Source organism: Chaetura pelagica, unplaced genomic scaffold (genome assembly GCF_000747805.2).
Source record: "Chaetura pelagica isolate M959 unplaced genomic scaffold, ChaPel_1.0 scaffold308, whole genome shotgun sequence".
Taxonomy (NCBI): domain Eukaryota; kingdom Metazoa; phylum Chordata; class Aves; order Apodiformes; family Apodidae; genus Chaetura; species Chaetura pelagica.
Window position 1 is genome coordinate 1,497,859 of NW_009954442.1, and position 12,281 is coordinate 1,510,139.

The 12,281-nt window shown below is 36.1% G+C and overlaps 1 protein-coding gene across 1 annotated transcript in view; it reads left to right on the forward strand.

Annotated features, from left to right (window-relative positions):
• The window catches only part of DMD (dystrophin), a 909,379-nt gene that overhangs the window by 143,083 nt on the left and 754,015 nt on the right, over positions 1-12,281 (forward strand). The window contains exons 7-8 of the mRNA XM_010004489.1: positions 4,845-5,026; positions 6,779-6,898. Coding sequence (XP_010002791.1) covers positions 4,845-5,026; positions 6,779-6,898 — 302 coding nt within the window. The remainder of the gene's footprint in view (positions 1-4,844; positions 5,027-6,778; positions 6,899-12,281) is intronic.

Sequence of the window (12,281 nt, forward strand, 5' to 3'; positions counted from 1 at the left end):
TTTTTCTTTTCTCCACCCCTTCCCTTTTGCCCCTGACTACATTTGTACTTGAGGATTTTGAATAACTGAACTGCAGCTTTCAACAATGTGTATCAGTATCATGAAATAATTATTACTTTTTATTTGTTATTTCAGCAACTTGATGAGAGCCATTCTTACTCCTACAAACTCCTATTCATTGACAAAAATATTGGTATACAACATGCATGGTAAAAATGTTAACAGATTCATCCCCATTTTTTCAAGCATTTTATTCCATTGCTATTTTGCCTTACTGCTTTCTATGTCTATCTTTGCTGCTAGGTGATGCCTATACCAGCTAGAGCTTAGGCTGCCAAGGTTGTGGTGTTATTGAATAAATGTTTAACATTGTAAGAAAACTGAAGAAAACGTAAGACTCGCCTTTCCTGTTCAGCAGAGGTGTTAAGTCTGATTTTGCAGGTTTCAAAACCACAGATAGTGTCAAGTTCATTCAACCAGGCCACTGCTTGCGTGTCAGTCTAAGACTCCTTCACACTCATGCAGCAAATCAGAGCAGACATTCAGACAGGTGTAAGGTATTCTCTGCCACTGAGTTTTTTAGTACCAGATACACTTGAATCCCACAAATCCTGTTCTTTGTAATTCTAAAAGTCAAACACAAATGTGTTCATCTTCTGAAGAGATTTTCTTCATGCTGCTGTTGTGACCTCATTCAACACAGCCTACAAGTGACAGCCGTGGTCAGCATTTTTTAAGGGATTGTGTAGGTCTTATCCATAAAGTTTATAATGTTTACTTTCCTAAGGAAAAGTCTGCTCAAAATTTAATAGCATTTTCTTCTGAGAGTTTCATACTAGTTTAGTTGAATGAATATTCCTATCTACAGAAAGGAAGAAAAAAATAAATGCCACACCTATGTATAAGTCTATACTGGGCTGTCCTCTGGATTTCCACTCTCACTTCAATTACCTGAGTGTGTTTTGTGCCTTTTGCTAAAAGTTCATTTTATAAAATAAATATTATAAAATATTTATGGTTTTGCAGTATTTAAAAAACCTGATTTTTTTTTTCTGTCTGCAAGTCCACCACTATTCCTTGAGATTACTTGTAAGGATTTCTTTCACTTTGAATGCAGCATGCAGTCTACTAAGGAGTACATAAACAGGGCAGGAAATACAAGTTTACAAATAGGCAAAAAATGTCAGTGATTGCAGAACAGACACTGCAGCTACTGGCTGACCTTTGAGAGACTGCACAGATTTTATTGCTTCAAGGTCTTATTACTGGTAGTAAGTTTCAGTAGAGTAAGTCATTAGCACTTCTTTTATTCCTGCTAGTATCATTACCATTAGTATAGTCTTAATCTAAACATGGATTACAGAACAATATCATTTTGGGACCAGCTGAGGGAAAAAATTTTACGCACTTAAGAAAAACAGCTTATATTTTTTGCCAGATAATCTTACTTGTTTCTAGATGTTCAAAGAGGAGCAAAATATAGTCTTGTGCTTTCGTAATCAGGGAATTAAGAAGTTACCAGTGACAAAAAAATCTACGATAGGCCTCATGATTCTGTTGTAGCTTAATGTCTGCAAATAGACTTGTTAGTAAGTGACCAAATACATGCATTTGGAGTACAGATTACCAAGTTTATGATTCAACCCCCCACCACCATTTCCTTCTTTCTTTTCTTAGTTTTGGGGGTAATGTTCTGAAGATCTCCTTAACCATGCTTAGCCAATTCTAATCTGTCCATGTGGGAATGAAACCTTAATTTTTTTTCTTGCTATTTAAGACCAAGCAGTTACGTTTTTCTAGTAGTCTTACACACTTTCATACAGTTTCAATTCCAGGTTTAGGTTCATCCAAATGAAAATACGATCAAAGTACATGACTTGGGGTTTATGGAATCTTATTCAAAGTGTTTTGGTGAGCCTTGCCAGACAGATTATCACAGGCATTTGGATAATTTTGACTTTTACCCCTGTTCTTGAACCTGAAGGGTTAAAAAAACCCAGTAACAGCTACAACAAAAAACAACATTCAAAGTGTCTTAATACATTTTAAAATACTTCTACTTTGCCCTCAGATACTACAGTTGAGGTTAGTGCCAGAGTGAGAGTTGCTGTACAAACATTGAAATCCCTCCTGTAATGAGTTTACATTGTAGAAACATCATTTATGTATCAGTTAGATTCTGTCTCAACAATATGAGAGCTATTGCAGTTAGCTCATCTGCCGTGTATCTTTTAAGTCCTTTCTAAGCAGATGCATTTGGAGAGAGCAGTAGGATTCATTTCAGAAGTTTGAATAACTTTTTGCGGTTTTTTTTTTTGTCATTAATAAGCCTTAAAATGTAAAATTATCTTTGATAGAAATATAAACAATAGTGTATATTTATGATGGAAACAAGCTGTGTGATCTCTGAAAAATGCAAATCAATGTTGAGAATCTTCTTCATTATGGAGAGTTATGGAAGGGATGAAATGCATTTATTTTAGTATTTTTTTTATTTTAATCTCGTGGAACAGCAGCAAGTAATACTAAAATATTGAGGGTTTGAATTATTACTGTTGTCATGGAAGACAACAGTATCAGATGATATATAGGATTTAGAAGTTAGTTTTCTGTGGTTTCTGCTTTGTGATTAGCTGAAAATGCAACCTGCTTCTTTTGAGGACAAAGGATTTCTTGTATTCTTGTTTCAGAATTTGTCTCTCAATGTAAAGAATCCACATCAGTAATTTAAATATGGTAATATAATATTTCTAGCAGTGTGGCAGGCATTTAAACTTTCCATTTTCAAAGTTAGTTTACTATTAGTTTTATATAAAGGGGGAGTGGAATCAGCACAAATAGTTTCAGAACTGTTACTTGGTGAAAGTTTTGAGAAAGAAAAATATTAATAAATAGGAATGGCTATAATAAGTAGATGTTTTAAAAATTGAAAGGAACATTTCCATGAATGTGTGAATTTTTACTTGCTGTGTGCCTATATATATGTGATTAAGTAGTTAAATCTTTTCCTATTTGCCCGTGGGTTCTGACAGCTGCATATGTACTTTTTATTTGTCAGATAGACTGGATAAACAATTTTTGGTATGTATGTTGTTTGCCAGGTATTTGCTTTATTTATTGTGTGAGATATTTGTGTAGCTGATTTATAAGATATTTGTCTATTTGATTAACAGAATATTTTAAAATGGAAAATAATTATCAAAAAATGAAACAATCACAGCTGACTCTAGTATCTGTTCTTCCAATGTGTACTCTTGCCTGGGTAAAGACATGGATGCTATTGTATCTATTCCTCATGGACACTGAGTGTAACAAAATTATGTTAAAATATTAACGAGAATACAAGAATTTTATGATAGCAAAATACTTAGTGGACTGAATTCTACTATTGAATTGAAGCCTGTTGAAACCAAGAGCTGTAGTGTGTCTTGTTTTGGTTTGTTTGTTGTTTTTCTTTGGTGTATTTTTTTTTCTTTTTGTTTGGGTTTTTTTGTTTGCTTAGTTTTGTGTTTTGGTCTTTTTGTTTGTTTGTTTTTAAATTAGCATATTCTGTATACCCTAGTGACAGAAACAACAAATATGCTGTTGGGGATCTTGACAGGAACATGCCATTTCTGAGCAGAACTAAACCTTCAGCTCTCTTTCATAATTTAACAAGCAAAGGTACAGAGATAGATAAAAAGCCAAACCAAAAATATTGATAAAACATCTTGATTTCCAAATATGTGTGACGTTGTTGGCAAAAGGTACTGTCCCTTGTGTTTTGCATTCTAGGAAGTGAGAATGAGATGCCACTGTGCAGAATTATTGAGTCTGCCTGAATATAGAAATTGATTTTTGGGATTTTTTGTTTTAGTTTCTCCCTGAAGTCTTAGCTAAGCCAGGATTTATCTAGGACAGTGAAAAAAACATAGTTGTTCGGTTTTTTGTTGCACTTATGTTTAAACAGTTGCTGAATTAATGATAAATTTCTTGTCCAACAGTCTTTTTTCATCTTGATTCACTGGACTGAGCCTGGGATGTTAATGTTAATGCCAAAAAACAAAGTAACTACTTCAAAGAGCTGCCATGTGCCTTATATTTTTACAAATTGTTATTGACTTGAAATGTTGAGTCAGATAAACCACTTTTCCTACTGATGTATATCATGGCTATGTGCAAAACCTCAAATTATCTTTGTGTTCATGCAAACTTTCTCATAATTACTGCTGAAGTTCACAGACTTTACTGGACTTTTTAAAAAAGATTTGTTCAATTATGCATTTTAATGTTTATGAATAACACATTTCACAGGTGTTCCACAGACTTCATGAACATAAGATTAAATCGAATATAAAAGCTATACAGCTGTATTAGAGGTTGACTTCACTAGTTGTTTTGTATGAACTCATTTGCTAGAAAAACCTGTAAATTTGTTTTTTTCTCTACATTTACAATGATTAATGATGTGAAGAGAACATACAAGGCACAACTTTGAAAATTATCTTGTCATTCTTTTTAACTGCAGCATTTACACAGCACAAGAAAATACACTTTTTCCTATGTCTAGTCCTGCTTAATGAAGATCAGTGTCAGCATTGTATAGCATGTGTGTTTTGACTGAAGAAATACAGACACAAAGTTCATGTTGAATGAGATAACAGTTACCTTTACAAACATTGCCTCCTCATCGTTATGCAAGTTTAGTCTGTAATTTTCAGAGTGATTGTAAGGTTCTAATTAGTCTCTAGAGAATGCATGTGGACACTAAATTGCTCATTAGTCCATCAGCTTTCCATGGTTGATGGGCTATTTCTCATGTCTAAAGTGGAAACTAAAATGATGCATGCTAATTTGCCTTCCAGATGTTGCAACTGCCTGTCCAGATAAGAAGTCCATCATAATGTACGTGACTTCCCTCTTCCAAGTTCTGCCCCAGCAAGTCACCATGGAAGCCATCAGGGAGGTGGAAATGCTGCCACGACACTCACAGGTTACTAGGGAAGAACACATAGAAGTACACCATCAACAGCATTTTTCACAAGAAGTGAGTTATTTCACTTTTCTGCTTTCATCTTGCTGCTCTAAAGTGGTTGCTTCCCTTACCTGCCCCTAAAGTTTGATGTTAGATGCCCACTGGCAGACAAAAGACCCATGAGAATAATGGACTGTCTCTTCACCACAAGTCAAATCACCTTGAACCAGTTTTAAAAGTAAATATTCAGCAAATATGTGCTTTGCATTTCTCTTTTAAATCATGGAGTCTTTTGGTTGTGGAAGAGCACCACAAGAAAGAACACAAAGTGAGGGAGGTTTTGCATTTAAACCCAGATGTGTAGAAACTTTTTTACTTTTGTTAGAGAATAGCAGTTCACATTTCTCCATATTCATGATAATCTATTCTCAACTCATGGTTGCCTTCTCAGAAAGCTCATGTAATACTTAGAATTAATTTATGCTTGCTATATCAGTTATGTTTTTGACTCAAATAATCGGAGAGTTTCTGCTGAATTGTTTAGTGGATTTTAGGCCTAGTGTACTTGCCTGAATTTAATCTGTATCTTGCTTTTGGTATGGTCAATCTCTTTTAGGGGCCTTCATACTCTGCTATGAAGAGAGGCTGAGAGAGTTGGGGCTGTTCAGTCTGGAAAAGAGAAGGCTCAGGGGAGACCTTATACCGGCCTTCCAGTACCTGAAGGGGCTACAGGAAAGCTGGGGAGGGACACTTCACCAGAGAGGGTAGTGACGGGACAAGGGGTAATGGTTTTAAACTGAAGGAGGCTAGATTTAGCTTAGATATCAGGAAGGAATTTTTCACCATGAGAGAAGTAAGGTGCTGGAATAGATTGCCTAGGAAGGGTTGATGCCCCTTCTCTGGAAGTGTTCAAGGCCAGGTTGGATGGGGCTTTGAGCAACCTCATCTAGTGTGAGGTGTCCTTGTTCATAGCAAGGAGGTTGGAACCTGTTAATCTTTAAGGTTCCCTCCAACCTTAGCGATTCTATGATTCTACTGAGCAGATGAATATTGTCTCTGTTTATTCAGGATTTACTACAAGATCACTAGCTTTTTGTGCCTTTGCCTATAAATTATGAAGAACCTTCCATTTATATTGTTATTTTTTTCTGGTATTGAGTCCTGAGAGTTTCTTGTTTTCCTTAATACCGTCCCAATTTTGACTGCTGAAAACCAATTCTGTCCATGAAAAATATAATTGGTGATGACCTAGAATCATAGATATGCTGAGTTGGAAGGGACCTATCAGGATCATCAAGTCCAACTCCTGTCCCCGTGTCCTGTGTAGGGTGCCCTAGAATCACACCATGTGCCTGAGAGCATTATCCAAAGACTTCTTGAACTCAGGTTTGGTGCTGTGACCATTTCCCTGGAGAACTTGTTCCAGTGTTCGACCACCGTCGGGGTGTAAAACCTTTTCCTGATATCCAACCTAAACCTCCCCTGATTCAGCTTCCTGCCATTTCCCTGCGTCGTGTCATTGGTCACAAAAGTGAAGAGCTTAGTACTTGCCCCATCTCTTCCTATCGTGGGGAAGCCATGGACTGCAATGAGGTCACCCCTTAGTTTCCTCTTTTCCAGGCTGAATAATCCATCCAGACACTTCACTATTCTCATGGCTCTCCTGTGGACACTGTCCAATAGCTTGATGTCCTTCTTTTATTCTGGTGCCTAAAATTGCCCTTCCTACTTCTTTTTATTCACTTAAGCTTAAAATTATTACTTCTGTAATACATGCTCCTATCCATATGTCTGTTCTTTCCACCTCTAATTTCTTCTTTGTAGATCACAGTCAGTATACCCCAGGGACCCTCACCTTCACCTAAACCGCGGTTCAAAACTTATGCATATACACAAGCTGTGTATGTATCCCCTGACCAAAAAAGGAGGCAGGTTCCTCCACAGGTGTGTCAGTATTGTAATTTTGTTTTCAATTAAGCTTGTGCTTGGAGTGAAAGAGTTTGTGCATTTTGCTTTTACCTGATCTTGCTGACCTACTGTTTCCAGGTCTTTTATAGCATCTGTCAAGTGGTTAGTTTTACTGTGTATTTCAGCATGGCTGGCAATAGATGTTATGCTGATTGTTAGGGGTGAAGAGCATTCAAAAATTGCTGTTACAGAGTTATAAACTGGATCCTTTGTTATATCATTTGTGAAAATAGTACATATATTGCCTTAAAAGAGTGTTGGGAGAGCAAAGCAAACATAAGCTCTATTCAGCATCTTATTATTGTATTTCTGTCTCAGATTTGATTATAGAAAAACAAGAACTGTTGATTTTCTGTTGCTTTTTGTAAATCACATGCTTATTAAAGAAAATAGTGAGAGATAATATTTTTTGGAGATTACAGGAGTTGGACGGAAGAGAAAGGAAACAATAAATTTAATATTACTTATATGACCTAGACTATTAGATTGTAACAGATGATAATTTTATCACAAATGGAACCATGTGAGCACTCATGTTAGGGTTTTGTGTTTAGTTTATTTGACTTTTAAATAGCTACAGTAATTTAATACAACTTGTTTCAAGCAATCCTTATAATAAGCATTTCAGTAGTCAGATTCTGCTGAATTAACAATTTTGAGAGCCAAAGGTCACATTGTGTAATGCAACATACTTTCATTACTTTGGGGAGAAGAGATCTGCGTGTATTTGGTGCTACAGGATGAGTTATATTGTGGAAACTTTTCTGTCTAACATTTAACAAATTATTGCAAAATTACACTGTAATTCACAACTATGTTTTCAAATCAACTCTTCAAGTGACAGGTGTATAATGACTTTCTGTAAATACTCAATGAAAGAAATTCTGTGGACAAAAAGCATGAGCCCTGTTGCTTCTTCATACTAACATAAAATGTCTTGCGGTGATGATTAATAGAGCTTTTACACAAGGTTTTTAAAATTGATTTAGTTTATTTGTTCTGTACTGATACTGGTCTGTTCTATACTTGAAAGTACACTGACAATTGAGAAGAATGAAGAGTCACGATATAGGGATTTTTTCTTGAGCTACTGTTACTGTGATCAGTTGTGGGTTTTATCAACACCCCTGCCATCAATCCACAAGTTTATATAATTGAAGTCAATTCTACAAAGCACAGTTATTAAAATGTAGTAAGAAAATAAGATTCTATTATTCAGTCCCTATGTTCTGCTCCACTTCTCAGATCTCATCTACCTGAATTTCAAGCTTAATTTATTACACTTAAACATTAACTAGTATTTTTTAATATTAAAAATTCTGCCAATTTGGCAGAATCTAAAGATGTAATTGGAGTTGCGCCTTGTGTTACAGCCACAAAAAATATTAACAAATTAAAAACATTCCCTTAAAAATCCCGAATGAAAGTCATCAGAAGCAGTCTCAGTATAATAAAGATAAACTTGAATTGCAAATAGTACAAATTAATTTGCCAATTCCATATATACAATTCCTAATTTGTGTTAATCATTTTGGTTGTTGTTTTGTGGGGCTTTTTTGTTTGTTTGTTTTTATTGCTTTTGTAAAGATTTTGTAAGGTTTAGGAGGTTGTCACTGATTTCCATCTATTTTCAGTAGATTTAGTTTACTGTGGTCTGCCAGTTTCAATGTTATCTTAAGAAACAAGATTTTCCCTAAGTACATTGGTCCTTCATTGAAATGTATGAGTAAGTTTTGCTTTTCAAATCACTACAAATTTTCACCTAAAAGTACTATGTTTTCTCCAGGATAAACAAAGAAGATATGTAGCAAGTATCAACAAAAAGTCTTTCACCTGCTTCTCCCTAGATGTTCTAGCTGCTTAATTGATCTTAAATCTTCTAAGTTTAAAAAAAAATAAATAATAAAATAATCTTCTAGCTTAGTTGATCTTAAATGTCATAGTTTTAATTGGGTAGTATTGTCAAATTTCTGCATTTCAAAGAATGGTCCAATTGATTTTGTAGTCCAAGCATGAGCCAACTGGTCATCAGAAGAGAATAAGACCTTTTTACAAGTATTTTGAATATCTGCAAATTTTACCATATATGCCATACTCTTATTGCATAGATCAATTGTGAGGAATTCTGAAAAATGATTGAGTTATGATTCTCTGAGCTCCGTATTGGAAAGAGGGAATAACACTTCCCCTTACACCATCATGTGTTCTTTCTCTTTTATCTTCTACATCTGTATATTCTTCTATGTCACAATTCACTTTCCCCATCTTCACAATTCGTAATACTTTCACAACCTGTACTCCTTTAAATTCAGTTTTCCTTTCTGAATTCTTACTCGGTCACTCAGTAGTGTATTTGTATGGTCTAGCATGCTAGTTGCACAAACTTGGGTCAGACAAGTCTTGCTTTGCTTAACTGTGGCATATCTTGGATTGAGAGAAAATAGCTGTTCTGATAACCAGTTCACTTAGTGCTTTGTTGTTTTGCCTGTGCTTCTGGTTGAGACAGTTAAGCATTTTAAAATGCTTTTGGTAACATGCATAGCAGTTCTGCTAATTCTCAAGAAAGACTTCCCTCCTTTACCTTGTTTACTTATAAAGTCTTTGTAAACTCATGCAGATTGTAAGATAGGGGTGTACGTCTCAAACCTAAACCTTTGAATTCCCTGTATGAAGAAAGGCACAAGATAAAATATTTATGTTGACAGGTTTCAGATGGCAGTTACTGCTCAGCAATTACAGAGGGCTTGCTTGACTTTGCAGCTCTGAATTTTGTCTTATATGCAGTCTCTGTACGCAGCCAGTCTCTCTAGCCTCACTTATAAAAAAGGGATTTTCAAGTTAATTTTCTGAGACACTTCAAAATTCTTGTTTAAAATTACCCTTTCATGTGTGTTTTATTTATGAAAGTCTTTTTCTGTTATATACATCTCATTGAACACCTGACCAAGAGGAATGATAGTTTTGTTTTCCATTTTTTTTTGCAAAAATGTTTTATCAGAGCAGTTGCTAATATTGATCCCAGGCAAAAGTCCTACCTCATTGCCTTCATTTTATCTTACTACCTACTACATGAACTTCAAACAACATAAAGCATAGTGTCTTGAAAGCTTTCTAAATAAATAAATAAATAAAAAAATCATTGAAGTATCTGGGAAAGAAACTTTTCAAAAATATATTGGAAAGACTGCTGAAAACGTAAGCATTAAAAAACTTTGGATGTACAAAGTCTATATATGTTTTGAGACTGGTACTATTCTAAATAAACTTTTGACAAGCCTATCAAAAAGGCCAAATGTGAGTCTGGCTGCCATAAGTTATCTATTATGCAAAATTATATTGACACAATGGGCTTCATTATAGATTTATGTGCTTTTGTCAGGAGTTACATTATATTATATGAAATACAAAATTTGTGTGCAGGAGTACTCTTAGCATTTAAGCTGACAAGCTTCAGTAGATTTGAATGAAAATCATTTGAGATGCAGTAGTGCCTAATGGGGATAATATTCCACAGCACTTAATTATTTGATTTCAGACTTAAGAATTGGAAGCTTTTCCTCAGGCCTCAACCTAGTAATTATTTAATGAAAGATTCCTAATGCTCCAGTCATTACTCCTGATTTACAGAAGTGTTGTAACACTTTTTTTTTTTTTCATGTTCCCTGTTTTGTGATACAGATTCCATAGTTACTGCACTAGACTTTCTCCATCAGTTCATAGCTGTAGTAACTTGGAAGGTCACTAGAAACTTATAAAATTAAGTTGAATTTACTTACAGCACACAATCGTTCTGGAAGCCTTGCCCTTGATATTTCTGGTTGTATAGACCCTTAATTTGCCATACTCTTGGTCTACTGCCAACAAATTAACTTCTTTAAAAGTATACAGATTCCATAGTTACTGCACTAGACTTTCTCCATCAGTTCATAGCTGTAGTAACTTGGAAGGTCACTAGAAACTTATAAAATTAAGTTGAATTTACTTACAGCACACAATCGTTCTGGAAGCCTTGCCCTTGATATTTCTGGTTGTATAGACCCTTAATTTGCCATACTCTTGGTCTACTGCCAACAAATTAACTTCTTTAAAAGTGTTGTGAGATGTCTGTTCTGGGATCCTCTGGGGTTCATCTGTGCCACAGAATTTAGTGACACAGTGTCACACAATTGCCATATTGCTTTCCTTTGAACTTGAACAGACCTTTCATTTACTTACAGGCTGTGATCCAAATGCTGTCCTGTTTACCTTGTGGTAAAGTGCCCTATGGAGAGGAATCAGAAGAGAACTCTCATAGATTAAAGTACAACTGGATAGATTTTTAGTTTCAGCTTCTTGATAATATTTCTAAGGTCAGACACTCAGTACAGATAATACCAGTTTGATTCATGGGATAATTTGAAGAAGAATTCAGGAAACTGCAGAGAATACTTGTCAAATTATCTGCACATTTCATAGAATCATAGAATCATAGAATCTTAGGGGCTGGAAGGGACCTCGAGAGATCATCTAGTCCAACCCCCCTGCCAGAGCAGGGTCACCTAGAGTACATCACACAGGAACTCATCCAGGTGGGTTTTGAATGTCTCCAGTGAGGGAGACTCCACAACCTCCCTGGGCAGTCTGTTCCAGTGCTCTGTCACTCTCGCAGTAAAAAATTTTTTTCGGATATTCACCTTGAACTTCCTATGCTTCAATTTACACCCATTACCCCTTGTCCTATCACTGGTCATGACCGAGAAAAGCCTAACTCCGTCCCCCTGACACTCACCCCTTACATATTTGTAAACATTGATGAGGTCACCCCTCAGTCTCCTTTTCTCCAAGCTAAAGAGACCCAGCTCCCTCAGCCTTTCCTCATAAGGGAGATGTTCCACTCCCTTAATCATCTTCATAGCTCTGCGCTGGACTCTCTCGAGCAGTTCCCTGTCCTTTTTGAACTGAGGGGCCCAGAACTGGACACAATACTCCAGATGTGGCCTCACCAATGCAGAATAGAGGGGGAGGAGAACCTCTCTTGACCTACTAATCACACCCTTTCTAATGCACCCCAGGATGCCATTGGCCTTCTTGGCCACAAGGGCACATTGCTGGCTCATGGTCATCCTCCTGTCTACCAGGACCCCCAGGTCTCTTTCACCTACACTACTCTCCAGCAGTTCAGCTCCCAACCTGTACTGGGACATGGTGTTGTTCTTCCCCAAATGTAAAACTCTGCACTTCCCCTTGTTGAATTTCATCATGTTTCTCCCCGCCCAATTTAATCACAAGCTCTTGATGGATATAATTTGCGCAAGAAGTATAACCATGGTCCCAGCTGTTACCTTACCTGCTCTCTTTTAAATAGAAACTTTCTCCATTC